Source organism: Phocoena phocoena, chromosome 3, assembly GCF_963924675.1.
Source record: "Phocoena phocoena chromosome 3, mPhoPho1.1, whole genome shotgun sequence".
Taxonomy (NCBI): domain Eukaryota; kingdom Metazoa; phylum Chordata; class Mammalia; order Artiodactyla; family Phocoenidae; genus Phocoena; species Phocoena phocoena.
The window spans coordinates 157,837,936-157,862,546 of record NC_089221.1 but is presented as its reverse complement, the minus strand read 5'-3'; the positions used below and the strand labels follow the sequence as shown (position 1 = coordinate 157,862,546).

At 37.9% G+C, this 24,611-nt stretch overlaps 1 protein-coding gene across 1 annotated transcript; it reads right to left on the bottom strand.

Annotated features, from left to right (window-relative positions):
- Window positions 1–226: 226 nt before the first annotated feature.
- On the bottom strand, window positions 227–1,147 carry LOC136121024 (olfactory receptor 2M5-like). The gene has a single exon (XM_065874820.1). It carries the CDS (start codon window positions 1,145–1,147, stop codon window positions 227–229), a length of 921 nt encoding a protein of 306 aa, XP_065730892.1.
- Window positions 1,148–24,611: the final 23,464 nt, after the last annotated feature.

Sequence of the window (24,611 nt, the reverse complement as noted above, 5' to 3'; positions counted from 1 at the left end):
AACCCTGAGAAATTCCACCAGGATTCTAAAGCAATTCTAAAGAGGATACCAAAAGTACATAAAATCGTATGTGACACATAGGAGACCCTCATTACATATTTGTTTAGTGAATGAATAACTCGAAAAGTAAGAACTCTTGACATAGGAGTCTAACTTATTTAGGCTGAATTAAAGTTAGTGATTAGAGGTGGGTATATCTTCTTCTTTTAATTTGACATCAGTATCATCAACTCAGCACCTTCCTTAGGGCCCCCACAACTTCTTTGTTCCTAAGACCATAAATCAGAGGATTTAGCAAAGGTGTGAGAGTAGGGCCAAGTACAAGGAGGACCTGGTCCAGCTTGGGATTATGATAGGAACTAGGCCTCATGTAGACCACCATGGCAGGGCCATAATAGAGGCACACTACAGTCAAGTGGGAAAAGCAAGTGGCTAAGGCTTTGTCCCTTCCCTCTGGGGATTTCATGTGGAGGATGGCAAGGAAGATGAGAGCATAAGAGAACATGATAAGGGACAAGGGGATGAGGAGCACCACAATGCTTGTCACTATCACAGCCTTCTCATAGGCAGAGACGTCTTCACAGGCCAATTTTAGAATGGCCATGACCTCACAGAGGAAATGGGAAATCTCTCTGGAACCACAGATGGGGAAATGCATGGTGTAGGCCGTGTGTGTGAGTGATGTAAGGGCGCCCCCAGCCCAGGAGATGGCAGCCATCTGCAGACAGACCTTCTGGCTCATGATGAGGGCGTATCTCAGAGGGTTACAGATGGCCACATACCGGTCATAGGACATGAGGGTGATGAGGATGCACTCAGCAATTCCTAGAGTCAGGAAGAAGAAGAACTGAGTCCCACAGGCCACTCGTGATATGTTTCTGCTCCCAGAGAAGAAATTGGTTGCCATCTTGGGTACTGTGCTAGAGATTAACATCATGTCCATGAGAGCTAGTTGGCTGAGCAGGAAGTACATGGGCATGTGGAGGTGAGAATCCACGCAGATCAGGAGAATTAGGACAAAGTTCAAAGTCAGAGCCACAGTGTAAATCACAAGCATAGCACCAATAAAAAATCTGATATGTTTCATATCCAGGAAAAGGCCTAGGAGGATGAAATCAGCTCCTGAGGTTTCATTTCTTTTATCCATGCCTATGCTTTGTTGTAAACAATTAAATAACAAGGAAAACATAGCAAGATATTATGAACTGCTACAAACAATGGATTTAATCCTTCAAACCCCTTTCCTCTCTCATCTTTAACCAGGATCCATTAGATAGTGCAAACATGTTAAAGAGGCATTTGCAATTTTCATAGGCTTTAACCTGATTTCTGTCTCCCTACACTCTTATTCTCAGGAAAGAGTCACTGGTCACAGAAATTACTGCACACTGCTATAGCCAAGTGGCCCAAGTCCTGGAGAAGGGGGACGGGTCACAAAGATGGTGGTACATCAGGGGAAGCCCTTCAAAGATAAGTTCTCCTGCAACCTTTTCTCCCTCAAATTTTGATTTCCAGGTTCAAATAGAACTTATTTTAACCTAACACCTCAGATGATTATGATGTTCCCAATCACAAGGACTGTGTTTGGGAAGAAGTTTAATTATCTCCATCAAGGGACTAAGAGAGAAAATCAGTTGTCTCACATTATACTGTTATTTCACGTCAGAGAAAGAACTTGTTCAACTTGTACATTGCCTTCCTCACTGATTATTTTTGTGTTAATAGTTTATTATATTTTATGTCTTGCTGTTTTCTACTAATTTAAGTTTTAACATTCTATTCAACAAGGCTTTAAAATATTTCATAACAGAGAAATAAGTATTATTTCTTTAAATTCAAGTTCTTTGGGTATAAACATCACCCGTGTTGTTTTCATGTTATTTATTTAATTTTTTTATTAATTGATATTGGAATATAGTTGCTTTACAGTGTTGTGTTAGTTTCTGCTGTACAGCAAAGTGAATCAGTTATATGTATACAGCATCCACTCTTTTTTAGATTCACTTCCCATCTAGGTCACCACAGAGCACTGAGTAGAGCTCCCTGTGCTGTACAGTAGGTTCTCATTAGTTATCTGTTTTATATATAGTAGTGTATATATGTACATCCATGATTTAGCTTACGAATTCCACTAACTACAGACTATGCAAAACTGTGCATAAACTTCTCCTTGGGCTGAGTAAGAGGTATTTCAAATGAACATATCTTAAAAATAACTCTAGATTTCTTCATCCCAACCTTTCCTTTTTCTAGTCTTTTCATTTTATTTTATTTATTTATTTATTTTGCGGTACGCGGGCCTCTCACCTCTGTGGCCTCTCCCGTTGCGGAGCACAGGCTCCGGACGCGCAGGCTCAGCGGCCATGGCTCATGGGCCCAGCCCCTCCGTGGCATGTGGGATCTTCCCGGACCGGGGCACGAACCCACGTCCCCTGCATCGGCAGGTGGACTCTCAACCACTGCGCCACCAGGGAAGCCCTAGTCTTTTCATTTTAGTCAAATTCAGGACCATTCATCCATTGCACAGGACCAGTTCCTAGGGGTTATCTTTGACTCTTTTTTCCTCATTTCCCCCTCTCTATCCAGCACATTCATGTGTCCTGCTGGTGTACATTGAAAAATATGACCATAATGTGTCATTTATGTCATTGTCACACTATATCAAGCCACTGACACCCTGGCCTGACTCTGTGCCAAAAATAGTATTTGTTCTTAGAATCTCATTTTATTTATTTATTTATGTTATGGAAGTCTGGACTTTTCAGTGATTGAAGTGATCTTGGGATCACCCAGTCTGCCTTTATTCTTTTATGCATGAAGAGACTGAGGCTCATAGAGACTCAGAGACTTATTTCAAGTTACCCAAAATGGTGGTCTAGAAGGCACAGTATCCAGCACACAGCTTTTAATCGTTTTCTAGACCTCTTTCAACATAGTCATTTTAGTTATTCACATCTGCATCCATGATGATAAATGCTCTAAACGGACATACAGTGGCAGTCTCATGTAGAGAGACTATAAATGGAAGGGTACACAAGACTGCATATGACAAAAACATGGATCACCCAGAATACAGATTATGTAACTATACTCTCTGTATTACCGATTCATGGTATTTGCAATGTCTGAACTGATATACTTTCAAGTAATTTATTTACAAAGTTTTATGCATGGCACATTTCTGAAATTATTCTTGTGTGTTTTTTAAAAGGGCAGATTCAGCTATACAGGGTTGAATGAGAAAAAAGATCCTGTAATTTTACATATCATTTTATTATTTCAGGATATGCCCAGAATTGGTGTGTTAAGCATTTTTATAATCATTCATTTTTTACCTTTCATTAAACGTTAGTCTACAGAGCAGTGGGATGGGTGAAGAGCTTCTGCAGGGTCAATGCCTGTGAGCACACCATCTGGAGAGAGAGTGCTCTTTGGTCAAAGCTATAGCTAGCCATAATGATACTGATTCCCACTGTCACCAATGCCTTTCTTTGACGTAGGACATTTATGTTGCTGTAATGTGAGTACAGACCCTTACTTTCTACCTCAGAAAACATTGACATGAAGAACAGTCAAAGCCTTGAATATGTTGTTTGATTTTAAGGCACCAGGGAGTATATACTCTAATGATTGCCTCACTGGCTGATACATATATGCTTGACCTTCACAGCATTGTAAAATAGGTCAAGTTTATCATGCCACACTTCCCCCAAAACAGTGTCTCTTAACTTGGTGCCTGGTGCCCTCTGACATTCTGGCACCATTCTCCTTATGACACTTTGTTTGTGGTGGGGCTTTCTAAACACCTCTCCCCAACCTCTGCTGAGATGGATCTGCTTTTTGATCTGAAATACTCAAAGACATAAATGTGGTGCTACTTCTGCTGTGGTCAAAGCTGACTCTTGGGCAAGGCATTTGGGGCAGAACATGACATTTCTCCAATCACAGTGCAATCACCGTCTTAGCCCTCCCCACCTTTTATTCTTTAATGCCTAGTTGCTCCTTTAATCTTCGGTCCATCACCTACTTGCTCACCTACTTACTACTTTCCCCACCAGTAAAGTCTCCCACACACACTGGGAGACTTTCTCTTCTTCACTACTCCACACTCACGTTCCGTAATGCTGCCTTCTCAGATTATCACCAACCACATTCCCTGTCTGTAAGATTACAGAAAAGTGCTTTATCTGTGATTTGCTCTCATTACTGTTCCTCATACTCTTTCTTCCTGGGTTGCCCTGCCTCAGAATGAAAAAAAAAAAAATCTCATTTTCATTTATCTCCTGGTGGCTCAAAGTAAGAGAGTAGAATGTAGGAAAAGTCAAAGAATTAGTTCAGGGCTTCCCTGGTGGCGCAGTGGTTGAGAGTCCGCCTGCCGATGCAGGGGACATGGGTTCGTGCCCCGGTCCGGGAAGATCCCACGTGCTGAGGAGCAGCTGGGCACGTGAGCCATGGCTGCTGAGCCTGCGCGTCCGGAGCCTGTGCTCCGCAGCGGGAGAGACCACAACAGTGAGAGGCCCGCATACCGCAAAAAAAAAAAAAAAAAGAATTAGTTCAGTTTCTTTTACTTAGATGCAACTGCCTCTCCTTACAGATGTGAAATCTTAACAGAGGAATCTATAGTTTCCCTTTCTTTCTTGGAGAATTCTGCCTGTTTGATTTTGTTGAGTGATCAACAAAACATCACTGCTCTGGGAAAAAATGTAAAAACAGATCAATCTCTACCCAATTAATTGCTATGATCATGAGGAATAAGGAATTTATTACCCCTCATCTGGTTTCATGATAGTCATCAAAGCAATCCACTGTGGTCTCCTTCTGATCCTTTCTGTTCTCCTTTACAAAGCTAGGTTTATGACCGATTGACAAAAAAATTCTCCTGGTGCATTGTAATTATCTTTATATTGAAGACTTTGCTTTGAAGAAAATATTTCCTCACTTCTCACTCACCTCTGTCCTTTAGTTGAGTCCTTTCAACTGTCTATTATCTCTTCTGGATCATGTTCATTTTCCAAATATTGAACATTCAGGTAAACAGGAATAAAAACTTCATGATGTCTGTTGCTCTACAAAATAAAGGAACTGTAGGATTGGTGGTGTTTTTCTCAGGCACCTGTTTCTTCTTCAAAGTATGGTGTTTGCTTTGTCTCAGGGAGCAAAATATATCATTTAATTCTGTTTACCCTTAAGGAATTGAGGGACAAGAATCATTAAGTAGCCACTCAGTGATAAAATATTTGCTCCAATTCAAGGTTTCTTAAATGCATTAACCGAAGTACTGGAAGGCAGGGTTCTTATTTGACATACATATTTCTGGGTCTTACCCTGCACCTACTGAGTGAGAATTTCTGGGAGTGGGGTCCTAGTAGAAGTACTTTAAATAAACACCAAAATGCTCATACTGTAGATTAACTTTTGAAACTCAAGGACATAATTTTTTCTGTCCTGTTTAATCTCCAGTCTCTAGAACAAATGTTATATTTTATGAGTGATTTAGTTGACCTCTAAATGAGAACCAAAGGCTGATCTCCTTTGAAATTAAATTTAAAAGTTTACCTGTGTAGCTTTCCATTTACCAAGGTTTTTTCCTATAAGTTTATGCCATTCTCATGGCAGCCCTGTGAGGAATGCCATTCCAATTTTAAATATGAGGAAAAGTAGATGCAACAATGGTGACTCATCCCAGGCTACAACAAGGTAAAAGACATGCTGCTACTGAATTGTAATAAATACAATTAGTGGATCATTTATAGATTCTTAAATTTCTTAGAGAAACTCCATTCTCTTTTCTTTTAAATTTGGAGTAAATAACCATAATCTTTCTTCAAACTATCCTTTCTGGTCTCTTGGGGGAAGCCATTTCAAATTTCTGTAATTCTTAATTCTATACTCATATCTGTTTTCTCCCTACATCGCTATCGCTACATACTTAACTATGTTTACTATTAGTTTTATTTTTTTTTAAACACAGACAGTGGCCTGAATTATAGGTGCTTTCAGCCCTTTGTCCCATCATCCCAAGTATTCTAGCTTCTCAGCATTAAGAGGGAAGTGAGAGAGCCTATATTCATTGCTGTCACCACCTAGAAAGTAAAGAGGAAGTCTCATTAAACCTGATATTCAAGCAGACAGGTGTTCAGGCTTTCCTGTTACCAACTGGAGAATGCTTTTGCTTGATGGTGAAGAAATCATCCCATATGAAAATTCCAGGAGTGAAAGACTCTTTAGTGGAGAGGAGAGATGCAAGCCAGCTTCTCAAGTTCAGGTCTGCCAATATCAATTCATACCCTCTTGTGACCATTTGCCTTGTGTGACCCATGGGGATTTATCTCCCTAGGTATTTCCTGCCTGTAATTAGTTCAGAAGGACTTGAGCCCAGTGGGAATTGTTTCTTACAGTTATAGTTAATTGTCAAACTTTAAAAGTCAAAAATAAACCAATAATCATACATAACTTGTCTGGATCCCAATGCTCTAATTCACTTTAAGTCATACCATGCTGTGAGGCATGTTCAGCTCTCTATGTCCCCAGAGCTGAGCATCCTTGTAGTGTGAAGGGTATGGCATTTATATCTGAAATAAGGACCTTCTTGACCGGGGCAATGCTCAGTCAAGAACCCACTATATCTCTCCAGGATAGGTGGGCCAGTGTTCATTGTTATAAATAAATAAAAGGTTCAGAGTGGTGAGTGAAGCTTAAATTTAGATTTATTTTACATAATTGAGGAAATATGGGCTGTACATCAGTTTTCTGGAGGAAATATTCTCTTAGGCTTTAATTAACAAGTCCTTGGAGAATTAGAATTGAATGCTGTAAAACAATCTCTAAAGAGAATTAGCCACTCTTAGAAGCACTCTCTTTCCTCAGTCTCCCTTGAATCACATTTCTCAGGTTTTATGGGTCTTGAATTTTGGTACAATTCAGAATTCACCTTATTGTCATTTATATTATTCAGTCAACCTTTGATGGGCTCCTTTGGTAAGTTAATTCTATCAGTCAGAGGCAAGGTCAACTATGGCTTTGAAAACTTACCCATTTGATCATAATGTAAGCTAATTAACTTTATTCTGTAGAATATCAATGCACATAATATATGCCATATATGCCTGACCCAACTGTCAACCTATTAAATGTGAGCTAATGTTTCAAGGGTCTGATGGCAGACAACCCAACACAACACTGAAATGTATATTTTAAAATCATCACTCATACCTTCCTAATGACAGAATAATTTTCTGTACTAGATTTCCCTTGCTTTCATTTCAAATAATTACATTAATAATTCAAAATAAGCAAATATATAAAGGATAATTTGAAAGATTAACATATGGTATCGGTGGAAGAAAGAGTTGTGGCAAAAAGATCAACTGAATCCTCCAAGAATGAGTAGTAGGGGGAGAGGAATTTAGGGAAATATATTCTCATGAATGCAACATATAAACTTTTTTTTTTCAATCTACCTTGGTGTAATATTATGAGAAACTATTTAAGGAGACAGATGTTATTGAGACTTAGAAGGGTCAAATTCATGCTGCGTTTATACTGTCTTGCCTTTACACTTGAGCAAGAGAAAGCCCTGGCCTGTGGCCCATAAAAGGACTTCACTTACCATAATAATTAAACACAAATGCTGTTTTTTCTAGTCTGATGAGAAAGTTGTTAAAAATTTGGCACTAGGTTGAACAAACAGAAATTACTGGGTAGGGACTTAGAAGCAGAGTTTTCCTCTTTTAGGCTATTTTGAGAGAACTCTTAATTTTTTGTATTAATCAGATTGTGTATTAAATAGATTGCTTCAATGGAATCTTCAACTTGATGTGGGCCATATCCCTGATTATAGGAAACACATTCTCTGTTCTCTGCCATTAGCAATATGGTGATGTAATTAATTAATTAATTAATACGCAAAATATTAATTCATTCACTCATTCATTAGAGGAAAATTTGTTATGTGTCTACTTTGTATCAAGCCTGGTGTTACAAAATTTATATAAAGCAATAAAAGGCTCAGGATGTTAATATTCAAGAATATGAAATGAATCTAGACTAGGGATAAAGGGAGGTATATTCATAATTATAATAAAACATAATACTCTAGTGATGTAGCCAGAAACCCACAGTGTCTTCTATGAAAATCCAAAGAATGCTCTGCAAAATTAGCTAAGCTATAATTGAGGTGAGATGTAATCTAGGTAAATTTTCCACAGGAAGATCCCAGGTTGTCTTTTCTGGTGGTTGAAGGATGGGTAAATATACTAGGTGAAGCAGGGGAGAGTTAAGGACAGTAGGGACCAAGAGAATATCATGTCAGGTGCCATCTAGGTGTCTCTACCCTCCCTAGAAATCTAATTAGTGAATGAAAGGAGTGGGTGTTAAAACAATAGAGAACTTATCAAAATTTAGGCTTCAACCTTGTATCAGCTAGGGTCCCAGCATAAAAGGATGGCAAACTCAAGTTAAAATAATTCAAGATTGTGTTAGTACAGGAAATGCTTACAAATGTGGAATGATGAAGGCAAGCTATAGAAAAACTAGAATGGATAGTGCAGTACATCAAAGGGCAAAAAGAAGAAAAGACTGCTGGAATCAGAAGATCAGAGTCAAGTTGAAAGGATGTCTCAAAATGAGCAGTGGTCTCTGAGGTGAGAGAGGTTGAAGTGTAGAGGTCTTGATTGAAATCAAAGTTAAGTTTTTATCATCTTTAAATAGACTATTATCACTATAGTATGTTTTAGGTAAGCCTTATGGTAACCACAAAGGAAAGCCTAGTAGATCCACAAAAGATTAAGAGAAGGAAAAAAAAAATTTACCATTACAAAAATGTCAACAAATCACAGAGGAGAACAGCAAAAAGGGAAGAAAAGGAACTATGAAACAGTCAGAAATAATTAACAAAATGCTAATAGTAAGTTCTTTCCAATCAATAATTACTTTAAATAAAATAAAAATTTCCAATCAAAAGACACAGAATGACTGAATAGATTAAAGAAGAAAACAGGAACTAACGATATGCTGCCTAAAAGAGATTCACTTTATTAAGGTCACACATAAACTACAAGTGAAGGAATGGGAAAAGATATTCCATAAAATGATAAAAAAAAGAGAGCAGGGGTGACCCTACTTAGAGCAGATAAAATAGACTTTCATTAAAAATTTGTCACTAGAGACAAAGAAGGTTACTATATACTGATGAAGGGGTCAATTCATTGAGCAAATATAATGATAGTAAATATATATGCACCCAACACTGGAGCACATAAATATATAAAGTGAATAGTATTTATATATTGTAGCAATATTTTTTGGATCTGCCTCCTCAGGCAAAAGAAATAAAAGCAAAAATAAACAAATGGGACCGAGTTAAACTTAAAAGCTTTTGTCTTTTGGTTTTTATTTATTTCTTTATTTGGCCTCACTGGGTCTTAGTTGCAGCACACAGGACCTTTGTTGTGGTGTGTCGGATCTTTAAGTTGCAGCATGAGGAAACTCAGTTGTGGCATGCAGGATCTAGTTCCCTGAACAGCAATCGAACCTGGGCCCCCTGCACTGGGAGCATGGAGTCTTAACCACTGGACCATCAGGGAAGCCCCTTAAAAGATTTTGGATGCAAAGGAAACCACTGACAAAACGAAAAGACAGCCTACTGAATGGGAGAAAATACTTGCAAATGATATTATTGATAAGGGTATATACAAACAGCTGATAGGACAACATCAAAATAACAAACCACCCTATTAAAAAATGGGCAGAAGACCTGAATAGACATTTTTCCAAAGAGGACATGCAGATGGCCAACAGGCACATGAAAAGATGCTCAACTTTGCTAATCATCAGGGAAATGCAAATCAAAACCACTGTGAGAGAGGTTGAGTCAGGTTGGCAGAATAGGAGGAACTGGGGTTCACTTTTCCTCACAGGTATATCAAGAATACATCTACCAGTGGAACAATTCACACAGAGCACCTGCTAAACACTAGCAGAGGACCTATGACACCTAAAAGGACAAGAAAAGGTCCCCGTATAACCAGGTAAGACGAAAGAGAGAAAGGGAAGAAAAAGAAAAAGGAAACAAGATGGGACCCGCACCCTTGGTGTGAGGTGGGGGGGGTGCTGAAGGAAAGGAGAGGTTATGGCATCCAGGAAGGCCCCCTCACTGGTGGCGAAATATGCTGAAATAGAGGAGGGCTTTGGGGGCTATCGGAAGAAAGTGCAGTGGCTGGTCAGTGGTCAGGACAGAGTGAGACTTGCACTCACGGTCTGTGCCACAGCCCTGTGCACCCCAGCCTGAGATGGGTATCCACCAATGCTGGCAGGGGCTGTCTGCTGAAGCGTGGAGTTAAGAGAGTGGACCTGGGGAGAGGACTGGTGTTGGCTGCATGGAGACAGCCTGAAGGGATGGAAGTGAGGAGCTCAGCTGTGCAGAAACAGCCTGAGGGGATGGGAGCAAGGAGCTCTGCAGGTGGGAATGCTCCTGGAGGAAGTGCAGACTGCCTTGGAAGCGAGGTGCCATTGCTGAGTGGCGAGCAAGGGGTAGGGCCGCTATTACAACCTATCTTCCCACATGCCAGTCCCTATCTCTGTGGGCACTGGGAAGGACTCCCAACAGAGCAAGTGCATGCGCCCCAGTCATTGCCGCCTTGCCCCCCTCATGCCTGAATGAGTGCATGTGCCCCAGTCTGTTTCAGCTTCCTACTGGCTCCTGCCTCCAGGGGAACTACAGGGGGCTCCCATCAGAGTGAGTGTGCACGTCCCAGTCATGGCCAGCTTATCCCTCTCTTGCCTGAGCAAGCACGCGCGCCCCAATTTGTCACCTCCTCTTGCCCCTCCCACCTAACTGAGCAAGCATGTGCCAGTCAGCCACTGCTTTTGCCTGCTCTCGCCTGGGCAGGGAACAGACACCTGAGGCAGGGCCCACATGCAGAGGTGGGGCCAAAACCAATGCTGAGATCCAGGGGCTGTGGAGCTAAGGAAGAGGAATAGAAATCTCTCCTTGCAGCCGCACAAACTATGGATTAAATCTCTGCAATCAGCTTGGTAAACCCTGCGTCTGTGGAATATCTGAATGGACAACAGCGCTCCCACAACTGAGACCAGTCAAGCTTTAGCAGCTATGGACTTTGAGGGCAAGTACATGCAGGAGTTGGGACAAGTCAGAGTATGACCTGCCCTGACAGTGCCCACAGCAGGTCCAGAGACCTACCTAGAGGTATTGGAGGGACTCCTGGGGAGGCGGGGTTGGCTGTGGCTCGTGGTGGGGGCAAGGACACTGACAGTGGAGGCGCCAGTGAAATATTTTGGTTTTGTTGTTGTTGTTTTATTTTTAAATTATTTATTATTTCTTTTTAAAAATTTAATATATTTTTATAGTTTTATTTTACTGTTTTGTGGGGCTTTTTTTGGCTTTGTTTTTTTTTTGTTGTTGTTTATTCTCATTTCTGTTTTTTGTTTTGTTTTTATCTTTTTATTCTTTTTTTGATCGTTTTTGTGTGTTTCTTTTATATTTGTTTTTTTTTTAGCTTGCTTTCTGTTTTTGTTTTGTTTTTGTTAGATCTGTCTTATTTTCATTTTTGGATTCTTTTGTTTGTTTGGGTTTTTTTAAATTTTTATTTTATTTTACATTTTTTATACAGCAGGTTCCTATTAGTTATCTATTTTATACATATTAGTGTATATATGTCAATCCCAATCTCCCAATTCATACCACCACCAACACCCGCCCACACTTTCCCCCCTTGGTGTCCATATGTTTCTCCTATACATCTGTGTCTCTATTTCTGCCTTGCAAACTGGTTCATCTGTACCATATTTCTAGATTCCACATATACATTAATATACGGTATTTGTTTTTCTCTTTCTGACTTACTTCACTCTGTATGACAGTCTCTAGGCCCATCCACGTCTCTACAAATGTATATATGTACCACATCTTCTTTATCCATCTGTCTGTCAATGGGCATTTAGGTTGTTTCCATTACCTGGCTACTGTAAATAGTGCTGCAATGAACATTGGGGTGCATGTGTCTTTTTGAATTATGTTTTTCCCTGGGTATATGCCCAGTAATGGGATTGCTGAGTCATATGGTAATTGTACTTTTAGTTTCTTAAGGAACCTCCATACTGTTCTCCATAGTGGTTGTATCAATTGACATTCCCACCAACAGTGCAAGAAGGTTCCCTTTTCTCCACACCCTCTCCAGCATTTGCTGTTTGTAGATTTTTTTTTTTTTTTTTTTTTTTTTTGGTACGCGGGCCTCTCACTGTTGTGGCCTCTCCCATTGCGGGGCACAGGCTCTGGACGCGCAGGCTCAGCGGCCATGGCTCACGGGCCCAGCCGCTCCGCGGCATGTGGGATCTTCCCGGACCGGGGCATGAACCTGTGTCCCCTGCATCGGCAGGCGGACTCTCAACCACTGCGCCACCAGGGAAGCCCTGTAGATTTTTTGATGATGCCCATTCTAACCGGTGTGAGGTGATACCTCATTGTAGTTTTGATTTGCATTTCTCTAATAATTAGTGATGTTGAGCATCTTTTCATGTGCCTCATGGCAATCTGTATGACTTCTTTGGAGAAATGTCTACTTAGGTCCTCTGCCCATTTTTTGATTGGGTTGTTTGTTTTTTTAATATTGAGCTGCATGAGCTATTTATATATTTTGGAGATTAATCCTTTGTCCATTGATTCATTTACAAATATTTTCTCCCATTCTGAAGGTTGTCTTTTCGTTTTGCTTATAGTTTCCTTTGCAGTGCAAAACCTTCTAAGTTTCATTAGGTCCCATTTTTTAATTTTGTTTTTATTTCCATTACTTTAGGAGGTGGGTCAAAAATGATCTTGCTATGATTTATGCCAAAGAGTGTTCTTCCGTGTTTTCCTCTAAGAGTTTTATAGTGTTTGGTCTTACATTTAGGTCTTTAATCCATTTTGAGTTTATTTTTGTGTATGGTGTTAGGGACTGTTCTAATTTCATTCTTTTACATGTTGCTGTCCAGGTTTCCCAGCACCACTTATTGAAGAGACTGTCTTTACTCCATTGTATATCCTTGCCTCCTTTGTCATAGATTAGTTGACCATAGGTACATGGGCTTATCTCTGGGTTTTCTGTCCTGTTCCATTGATGGATATTTCTGTTTTTGTGCCAGTACCATATTGTCTTGATTACTATAGCTTTGTAGTATAGTCTGAAATCAGGAAGTCTGATTCCTCCAGCTCCGTTTTTTCCCCTCAAGATTGCTTTGGCTATTTTGGGTCTTTTGTGTCTCCATACATATTATAATATTTTTTGTTCTAGTTCTGTGAAAAATGCCATTGGTAATTTGATAGGGATTGCATTGAATCTGTAGATTGCTTTGGGTAGTATAGTCATTTTCAAAATATTGATTCTTCCAATCCAAGAACATGGCATATCTCTCCATCTGTTTGTGTCATATTTGATTTCTTTCATCAGTGTCTTATAGTTTTTCTGAGTACAGGTCTTTTACCTCCTTAGGAAGGTTTATTCCTAGGTATTTTATTATTTTTGCAGCAATGGTGAATGGGATTGTTTCCTTAATTTCTTTATCTGATATTTTGTTGTTAGTGTATAGGAATGCAAGAGATTCCTGTGCATTAATTTTCTATCCTGCAACTTTACCAAATTCGTTGATTAGTTCTAGTAGTTTTCTGGTAGCATCTTTAGGATTATCTATGTATGATATCATGTCATCTGCAAACAGTGACAGTCTTAATTCTTCTTTTCCTATTTGTATTCCATTTATTTCTTTCTCTTCTCTGATTGCTGTGGCTAGGACTTCCAAAGTTAAGTTGAATAATAGTGGTGAGCATGGACATTCTTGTCTTGTTCCTGATCTTAGAGGAAATGATTTGAGTTTTTCTATATTGAGAACGATGTTTCATGTGGGTTTGTCATATATGGCCTTTATTATGTTGAAGCAGGTTCCCTCCATACCCTCTTTCTGGAAAGTTTTCATCAAAAATTTGTATTGAATTTTGTCAAAAGTTTTTTGTGCATCTATTGAGATGATGGTTTTTATTCTTCAGTTTGTTAATATGTTGTATCACATTGACTGATTTGCATATATTGAAAAATCCTTGAATCCCTGGGATAAATCCCAGTTGATAATGGTGTATGATCCTTTTAATATTCTGTTGGATTCTGTTTGCTAGTATTTTGTTGAGGATTTTTGCATCTATATTCATCAGTGATATTGGTCTGTAGTTTTCCTTTTTGTAGTATCTTTGTCTGGTTTTGGTATAGGATGATGGTGGCCTTGTAGAATGAATTTGGGAGTGTCCCTTCCTCTACAAAATTTTGGAAGAGCTTGAGAAGGATGTGTGTTACCTCTTCCCTAAATGTTTGATAGAATTCACCTGTGAAGCCATCTGGTCCTGGACTTTTGTTTGTTGGAAGATTTTTAATCACAGTTTCACTTTCACTACTTGTGATTGGTCTGTTCATATTTTCTATTTCTTCCTGGTTCAATCTTGGGAGGTTACACCTTTCTAAGAATTTGTCCATTTCTTCTAGTTGTCCATTTTATTGGTGTAGTGTTGCTTGTAGTAGTCTCTAATGATGCTTTGTACTTCTGCAGTGTCCATTGTAACTTCTCCTTTTTCATTTCTAATTTTATTGATTTGAGTCTTCTCCCTCTTTTTCTTGATGAGTCTGGCTAAAGGTTTAGCAATTTTGTTCATCTTCTCAAAGAACCAGGTTTTAGTTTTATTGATCTTTGCTATTGTTTTGTTTCTATTTCATTTATTTCTGCTCTGATCTTTATGATTTCTTTCCTTCTACTAACTTTGGGGTGTTTTTTTTTGTTGTTCTTTCTCTAGTTCATTTAGGTGTAAGATTTAGATTGCTTGAGATTTTTCTTTTTTCTTGACGTAGGATTGTATTGCTATAAAATTCCCTCTTAGAACTGCTTTTTCTGCATCCCATAGGTTTTGGATTGTCATGTTTTCATTGTCATTTTTCTCTAGGTATTTCTGATTTCTTCAGTTACCTCTTGGTTATTTAGTAACATATTGTGTAGCCTCCAAGTGTTTGTGTTTTTTACCTTTTCTTCCCTGTAATTTATTTCTAATCTCATAGCATTGTGGTCAGAAAAGATGCTTGATATGATTTCAATTTTGTTAAATTTACCAAGGCTTGATTTGTAACCCAAGATGTGATCTAACCTGGAGAATGTTCCATGTGCATTTGAGAAGAAAGTGTAATCTGCTGTTTTTGGATGGAATGTCCTATAAATATCAATTAAATCTATCTGGTCTATTGTGTCATTTAAAGCTTGTGTTTCCTTATTAATTTTCTGTCTGGATGATCTGTCCATTGGTATAAGTGAAGTGTTAAAGTCCCCCACTACTATTGTGTTACTGTTGATTTCCTCTTTTATAACTGTTAGCATTTGCCTTATGCATTGAGCTTCTCTTATGTTGGGTACATATGTATTTTATAATTGTTATATCTTCTTCTTGGATTGATACCTTGATCATTATTTAGTGTACATCCTTGTCTCTTGTAATAGTCTTTATTTTAAAGTCTCTTTATCTGATATGAGTACTGCTACTCCAGCTTTCTTTTGATTTCCATTTGCATGGAATATCTTCTTCCATCCTCTCACTTTCAGTCTGTGTGTGTCCCTGGTCTGAAGTGGGTCACTTGTAGACAACATAAATATGGGTCTTGTTTTTCTATGCATTCAAGGAGCCTGTGTCTCTTGGTTGGAACATTTAATCCATTCACATTTAAGGTAATTATCAATATGTATGTTCCTATTACCATTTTGTTCATTGGTTTGGGTTTGGTTTTTGTAGGTCCTTTTCTTCTCTTGTGTTTCCCACTTAGAGAAGTTTCTTTAGCAACTGTTGTAGAGCTGCTTTGGTGATGCTGAATTCTTTTAGCTTTGCTTGTCTATAAAACTTTTGATTACTACATCAAATCTGAATGAGATGTTTTCCAGGTAGAATAATCTTGGTTGTAGGTTCTTCCTTTTCATCACTTTAAATGTATTGTGTACTCCCTTCTGGCTTGTAGAATTTATGCTGAGAAATCAGCTAATAACCTTATGGGAATTCCATTGTATGTTATTTGTCATTTTCCCCTTGTTGCTTTTAATAATTTTTCTTTGTCTTTAATTTTTGTCATTTTGATTACTATATGTTTCAGCATGTTTCTCCTTGGGTTTATCCTGCCTAGGACTCTGCAATTCCTGGACTTAGGTGGGTATTTCCTTTCCCATGTTAGGGAAGTTTTCGACTCTAATCTCTTCAAATATCTTCTCTGGCTTTTCTCTCTCTCTTCTGCTTCTGGGATCCCTATAATGTGAATGTTGTTGCATTTAATGTTGTCTCAGTAAAACTTGAATCTGATTCTCTGTTGTTGGGTGGGGCTGAGTTCCCTCCCTGTTGGTTGTTTGGCCTGAGGTGACACAGCACTGGAGCCTACAGGTTCTTTGGTGGGGTTAATGGTCGACTCCAGGAGGGCTCACTCCAAGAAGTACTTCTCAGAACTTCTGCTGCCTGTGTCCTTGTCCCCATGGTGAGCCACAGCCAACCCCCACCTTTGCAGGAGACCCTCCAACACTAGAAGGTAGGTCTGGTTCAGTCTCCTATGGGGTACTTTCCTTCCCCCTGGGTCCTGATGTGCACACTACTTTGTGCATGCCCTCCACGAGTGGAGTCTCTGTTCCCCCCAGTCCTATCAAAGTCCTGCAATCAAATTCCACTAGCCTTCAAAGTCTGATTTTCTGAGAATTCCTTCTCCCTTTGCCAGACCTCCAAGTTGGGAAGCCTGATGTGGGGCTCAGAACCTTCACTCCAGTGGGTGGACTTCTGTGGTATAATTGTTCTCCAGCTTGTGAGTCACCCACCCAATGGTTATGGGATTTGATTTTATTGTGATTGCACCCCTCCTACCATCTCACTGTGACTTCTCCTTTGTCTTTGGGTGTGGGGTATTTTTTGTGTGTGAGTTACACTGTCTTCCTGTGGGTGATTGTTCAGCAGTTAGTTGTGATTCTGGTGCTCTTGCGAGAGGGATTTTTTCCTTGTTTACTTTGTGTTTTTTGTTTGTTTTTTCATTGTTTTTTTGGAGTATAGTTGCTTTACAGTATTGTGTTAGTTTCTGCTGTACGGAAAATTGGATCAGCTATGCATATATATATATATATATATATATATATATCTCCCCTCTTCTTTGGATTTCCTTCCCATCTAGGTCACCACAGAGCATTGAGTACAGTTCCCTATGCTATACAGTAGGTTCACATTAGTTATCTATTTTATACAAAGTAGTGTATATATGTCAATCTCAATCTCCCAATTCATCTTGCCACCCCCCTCCCCCAGTATCCGTATGTCCATTCTCTAGGTCTGTGTCTCTATTTCTGCTTTTCAAATAAGTTCAATTGCATCATTTTTCTATATTCAACATGTAAGCAATATTATATTATATTTGTTTTTCTCTTTGTGACTTAGGTTTTATTTTTATCATTTGACTTGGGTTTTGTTTGTCTGTTTTCTTCCCTCCCCCCTTCTTTTGATCATACTGTGTGGCTTGTGGGGGTCTTGGTTCCTCGACCACAGTACGGGCCTGAGCCCCCAGTGTGGGAGCTCTGAGTCCAGGACTCTGGATCTCCAGAGAATTCCTGGATGCAGGGAATATTAAATGGTGTGAGCTCTCCTGGAGGTATCCATCTCAACACCAAGACCTGGCTCCACCCGAGTGCAGGCTCCAGTGCTGTACACCTCATGCCAAACAACAGCAAGACAGGAAACAGCCCCACCCATCAGGAGACAGACTGCCTAAAGTTGTGCTAAGCTCACAGACACCCCAAAATACACCACCTTACATGGCCCTGCCCATCAGAGGGACAAGACTCAGCTCCACCTCCCAGAGTGCGGGGACCAGTCCCTCCCACCACGAAGCCTACACAAGTACGTGGACCAATCTCACTCACTAGGGGGCAGACACCAGAAGCAAGAGGAACTATGACCCTGCAGCCTGCGGAAAGGAGACCACAAAGACAGTAAGTTAGACAAAAGGAGATGACAGAGAAATATGCTGCAGATGAAGGAGCAAGGTAAAAACCCACAAGACCAAATAAATGAAGAGGAAATAGGCAACCTACCTGAAAAAGAATTCAGAGTAATGGTAATAAAGATGATCCAAGATCTCAGAAATAGAATGGTGTCACGGATTGAGAAGATACAAGAAATATTTACCAAGGACCTAGAAGAACTAAAGAACAAACAAACAGTGATGAACCACATAATAACTGCAATGAAAAATACACTAGAAGGAATCCATAGCAGAATAACTGAGGCAGAAGAATGGATAAGTGAGCTGGAAGATAGACTGCTGGAAATCACTGTCACTGAACAGAATAAAGAAAAAGAATGAAAAGAAATGAGGACAGTCTCACAGACCTCTTGGACAACACTGAATGCACCAATATTTGAATCATAGGGGTCCCAGAAGAAGAAGAGAAAGAGAAAGGGTCTGAGAAAATATTTGAGGAGATTATAATCAGAAACTTCCTTAACATAGGAAAGAAAATAGTCACCCAAGTCCAGGAAGCACAGAGAATCCCATACAGGATAAACCCAAGAAGGAACTCAGCAAGACACATATTAATCAAACTCAGAAAATTTAAATACTAAGAAAAAATATTAAAAGCAACAAGGGAAAAGCAACAAATAACATACAAGGGAATCCCAATAAGGTTATTAGCTGATTTTTCAGCAGAAAGTCTGCAGGCCAGAAGGGTGCGGCAGGATTTATTTAAAGTGATGAAAGGAAAAAACCACAACCAAGATTACTCTACCCAGCAAGGATCTCATTCAGATTTGACAGAGAAATCAAAAGCTTTACAGAAAAACAAAAGCTAAGAGAATTCAGCATCACCAAATCAGCTCTACAAAAGATGCTAGCAGGGAACACAAGAGAAGAAAAAAACCTACATAAACAAACCCAAAACAATTAAGAAAATGGTAATAGGAACGTACATATCAATAATTACCTTAAATGTAAATGGATTAAATGTTCCCACCAAAAGTCACAGGATAGCTGAATGGATACAAAAACAAGACCTATATATATGCTGTCTACAAGAGACCCACTTCAAACCTAGGGACACATACAGACTGAAAGTTAGGGGATGGAAAAAGATATTCCATGGAAATGGAAATCAAAAAATGCTGGAGTGGCAATACTCATATCAAACAAAATAGACTTTAAAATTAAGACTGTTACAAGAAACAAGGAAGGATGCTACATAATGATCAAGAGATCAATCCAAAAAGAAGACAAAATAATGGTAAATATATATGCACCCAACATAGGAGCACCCCAATATATAAGGCAAATGCTAACAGCCACAAAAGGGGAAATCAACAGTAACACAATAACAGTGGGGAATTTTAACACCCCACTTACACCAATGGATAGATTATCCAGACAGAAAACTAATAAGGAAACATAAGCCTAAATGACACATTAGACCAGATAGATTTAATTCGTATTTATAGGACATTCTATCTGAAATCATCAGAATACAATTTCTTCTCAAGTGCACATGGAACATTCTCCAGGATAGATCACATCTTGGGTCACAAATCAAGCCTCATTAAATTTAAGAAAATTGAAATCATATCAAGCATCTTTTCTGACCACAATGCTATGAGATTAGAAATCAATTACAGGAAAAAAAAAAAACTGTAAGAGACACCAACAGGTGGAGCCTAAACAATATATTACTAAACAACCAATGTACTTATATGAATTGTCTAATTATAAAAATGTAACAAACTTAGCAAAAAAAAAGAAACCCTACAAAGAAAAGATCAGGATTAGATGGTTTCACAGTTAAATTCTACCAATTACAAAAATGCCAGTCTCTCTAAAACTCTTCCAAAATTAAAGATAATAGAACATTCTTACTCATTTTAGCAGGTCAGCATTACCCTGATACAAAACCAAGAGAATGACACTATTGCAAGAAAGAAATACTATGGGCCAATATCCTTAATTAATATAGATGCAAAAATTTTCAATAAAATACTAGCAAACTGAATTTAACAACACAGTAAAAGGATTATATGCAATGATCAAGTGAGATTATTCCAAGGATGCAAGAATGATTTATGGAAATCAATAAATGTGATATACAACATTAATAGAGTGAAATATAAAAATCATGTGATCTTCTCAATAGATGCAGAGAAAGCATATTTAAAAATTCAAAATTTTGTCAGGATAAAAACTCTCAACAAAGTTGGTATGGAAAAACACACCTCAACATAACAAAGGCAATATATGACAAGCCTACAGCTGACATCATACTCAAAAAAGTGAAAGACTGAAATCTTTTCCTCTATGATCAAGAACAAGAGAAGGGTGCTTACTGGCACCACTCTAATTCAACATGGTACTGGAAGTCCTAGCTAGAGCAGTTAGGAAATACAAAGAAATAAATTCATCCATATCAGAAAGAAAGAATTAAAATGTCCTCTTTTGCAGATGAAAGGACCTTATATATAGAAAACTGTAAAGACTCCACAAAAAACCTGTTGGATCTAATAAAGAAATTCAATAAATTTTCAGGATATAAAATCGACATATGAAAATTCAGTTGCATTTCAATACATTAACAATGAACTATCTGAAAAGGAAATAAAGAAAACAATTCTATTTACAATACATTGAAAATAATAAAACAGGAATTAATTTAACCAAGAGTAAAAAAAAATACAATAAGACATTGGTAAAAGAAATAGAAAAAGACACAAATAAATTAAAAAATATCTTGTATTCATAGATTGAAAGAGTTAATATTGTAAAAATGTCTATACTACTAAAAGTCAACTATAGAGTCAATAAAATGCCCATCAAAAACCTAGAGTCTGTCATACAGAGTGAAGTAAGTCAGAAAGAGAAAGACAAATACTGTATGCTAACACATATATATGGAATTTAAGAAAAAAAAATGTCATGAAGAGCCTAGGGGTAAGACAGGAATAAAGACACAGACCTACTAGAGAATGGACTTGAGGATATGGGGAGGGGGAAGGGTAAGCTGTGACAAAGTGAGAGAGTGGCACGGACATATATACACTACCAAATGTAAAATAGATAGCTAGTGGGAAGCAGTCGCATAGCACAGGGAGATCAGCTCAGTGCTTTGTGACCGCCTAGAGGGGTGGGATAGGGAGGGTGGGAGGGAGGGAGACGCAAGAGGGAAGAGATATGGGAACATATGTATATGTATAACTGATTCACTTTGTTATAAAGCAGAAATTAACAAAAAAAATTTTTTAAAAAGAAAGAGCCAATTGTGAATTCATAGTATATTACAAGTTTAGTTTTTTAAAACCCCTGAGAAAAAGAGCAGGAGACATATGCAATGAAAGCACACAGACTGAGTCACTCCAGAGACAAGGAAGGAAGAAAGGGTTTTTACTTAGACCTATACCTAATTTACTCTTGGATTCTGATTTAAAAGGCTACTCCTGATATCATACCTCTGCTTTAAAAAACAGAAAGGCTCCACACCATCCAGTGAATCAAGTGAAAATTTCAAAGCAGAGTATTTCAGAGCTATGACAGTCTGGATCTAATCTACTTTCACCATCTTATTGCCAACAGTAGCAACCCTGTGGGCACCCTGTGCTTCAGCCAAATTTGAATAGTCAATGTTTCTTCAACATCTTGTTCCCTCTGATCCACTAGTACTTTGAACTGTGAAAGGATTTGCTCACTTCCTACTCACACTACTCTTATATATACTTAATACATTATATCTCCCTCAGGAAACTGTGAGCTCCCTAAAAGTAGGAACTCCTCTTAATTCACCATGCTACATATTCCACCATACCCATTCCAGGGCAGAAAGCCCAGCATAGACAATGTTTACTTACAAATACTGAAACGAAAGATCAGGAATAGAAATTAAGGAAACAATCCCATTTACCATCACATCAAAAAGAATAAAATACCTAGGAGTAAATCTACCTAAGGAGACAAAAGACCTGTACTCTGAAAACTATAAGATGCTGATGAAAGAAATTGAAGATGACACAAACAGATGGAAAGATATACCATGTTCTTGGATTGAAAGAATCAATATTATCAAAAAGGCTATACTACCCAAGGCAATCTACAGATTCGATGCAATCCCTATCAAATTACCAATGGACCCAGGTGTGGAGACAACACAAAGAGTGCGGTGAGGAGCATCACTATGTGGATGAGGGCCAAGTGACAGGAGATCAGGTCACTAGGCTTAGACCCGCGATGCAGGATGAGTATGAGAATGTGGAAGAGAAGGAGGAAAGCATTGGCTGAGACTCCAACCCCACACTGGAAAAAAAAAACCCAGCATTTTTAATGACAGCATAAGTGGAGACTGATGTTCTTAATGGCATAGAGGAAATGTGTTTTGTGTATATGCAAATAATAATAAACCTCATATTATCAAGGTTCTTTCTTCAGTAGTTAAATCACCACAATTATCAGGTTTGTTTCCCCTAATTATTCTCGATTAACCCTAACTACCTCATACAATTTTTTTAAAATAAATCCTCAGCCTTACTTTCTATGACAAGTTATATATGAAATATGTGTAATTTGTTTTATATATAATATTTAATTACCATTTTATATATTTATATTAAATACACTATATAATATATATTATTTATTAACTATTATATATAACTTTGTAGATTAATACAAAATTATAATATTATAAATATATATCCCAAAATATCTATAATACAGGTATACATTACCTATACTCCTATTGTATAACAGACCCTCACTCTTTACAAAAAATTTTTTTCTGTTCCACATTCCCTAATTTAGTAATGAACAAACAATGATTCAAAACAGTTATATACATATAAAATTTCTCAATAGTATTTATAAAGCTGAACTGAGTAAAATTTTATGAATGTGGAAAGAATGACCAAAACCAAAACTTAGGAAAAATAATACCCAGTTGAGTCTTTCTCATATCACAGCATTTTGACACTTTCTATTATTCATCACTCTTCTATATTTATGAACCCTTATCATTACATTGGACCCCCAATAATACGAAATAACCTCTCTATATTAAATCATCAGATTAGAATACTTAGTTCCATATACTCCCTTATTTTCCTATTCCCAGAATCTGGGGAGTAGGGTGTGGATATCTTTGGGGGTGTTATTCTGCTTGCCACAACTCCTACTAAATGTATCACCTCAAAATGGCTCTGGGTCTCTCTCAGTTTTGAGTTTCTATCCCAGAGATCCCTCATGTAAACTGTACTGATCTCAAGAAGGAATTGCTAAAATCCAGCTTTCAATTACCAACTGGATAGAAACTACATTTATTCTCTTTATGACATCCATGATGCTGCATCAAAATGGATCACATAATGATTCTTTACTTGAGACTTCATTGCTATGAAGATACCCTCCCATGCCTTAGAAAATACTTAGGTTTTTAAAAGTAGAGAAACTTTCCCTCTCATTTTAATCAAGATATCTCCAATATCAAAACACCTTGTAAAATGTCATAAATATTTTTGCAATTACCATTTCATGTTAGTTTCCTTCATACATGCATCATTATTTTTATCAAGTTACTTTAATCCAGTAATCAGCTGTATGACAGTGACAAAATGGAAAACCATCATATTCACTCAGGAATATATTTGATATAGAATAGTGCTCAATTATTTATTCATGGTCACTCATAAGTTGATGGCCAATAAATATAAATACGTAGGACAATTCAGGAATCTTGACAGTATTCTTAGCTCATGCTCAGAAATGGAGTATTGTTCTAAAATGACTTAATATGCATACATTTATAAAGGAGAAATTATATAACTGATTGTGATTGTTACTCTAGCTCCAAAAGCTTAATCTATAAAGGTACGTATATATCTTAAATGCCAGGACCAAACAACTGGTAATCCCCACCAGCATACATATGAATGTTCATTACATTATGAATTTTGCTGTCCTGCTGGACTCAGGAGAAGCACCAGGATAATATTGACTTAAAGACTTAATAGTCCCCACATTTTAAGGGTCACAGTTCATTAATAGTAAAAGAATATTTAAGCATGGACTAGCATTATATTAATGTATAATTATTTACATACATATATGAATATTTTATTAATATACCACATGTATCAGAACCTTATACTAAAAAAGAAAATTAAAATAATTAGATAATATACACAATAATTTTAATACTTTCTATTCTCATCCCATTAGATATCCAGCTCACCTCCTCTAATTTATATCCCTCACTCAACAATGTCCTAAAAATGAGGTGATCATTAAATGGCATCTTTCTCCGATGAGGCTCTTGAGGAAACTGGTGTTCAGCCTGGATAGGAAAGTTACATGGTTCTCATGGATTTGGGTTGACTACTAAAGTATAACTAATCTTACTAGATATTTTGAAAATTTATCTCAACTGTAAGAACTGAAAAATTAACTGATTAGTTGCCAGTAACCTACTTCTGCATCGAAAAAGAATGTCATTTGATATGTATCTGGGTTTTTTTGTTTTTTGTTTTTGCTACACCATGCAGCTTGTGGGATCTCAGT

What these genes read in the sequence shown, in the direction of transcription:
- LOC136121024 (XM_065874820.1), bottom strand. Translation starts at nt 1,147, where the DNA reads ATGGATAAAAGAAATGAAACCTCAGGAGCTGATTTCATCCTCCTAGGC.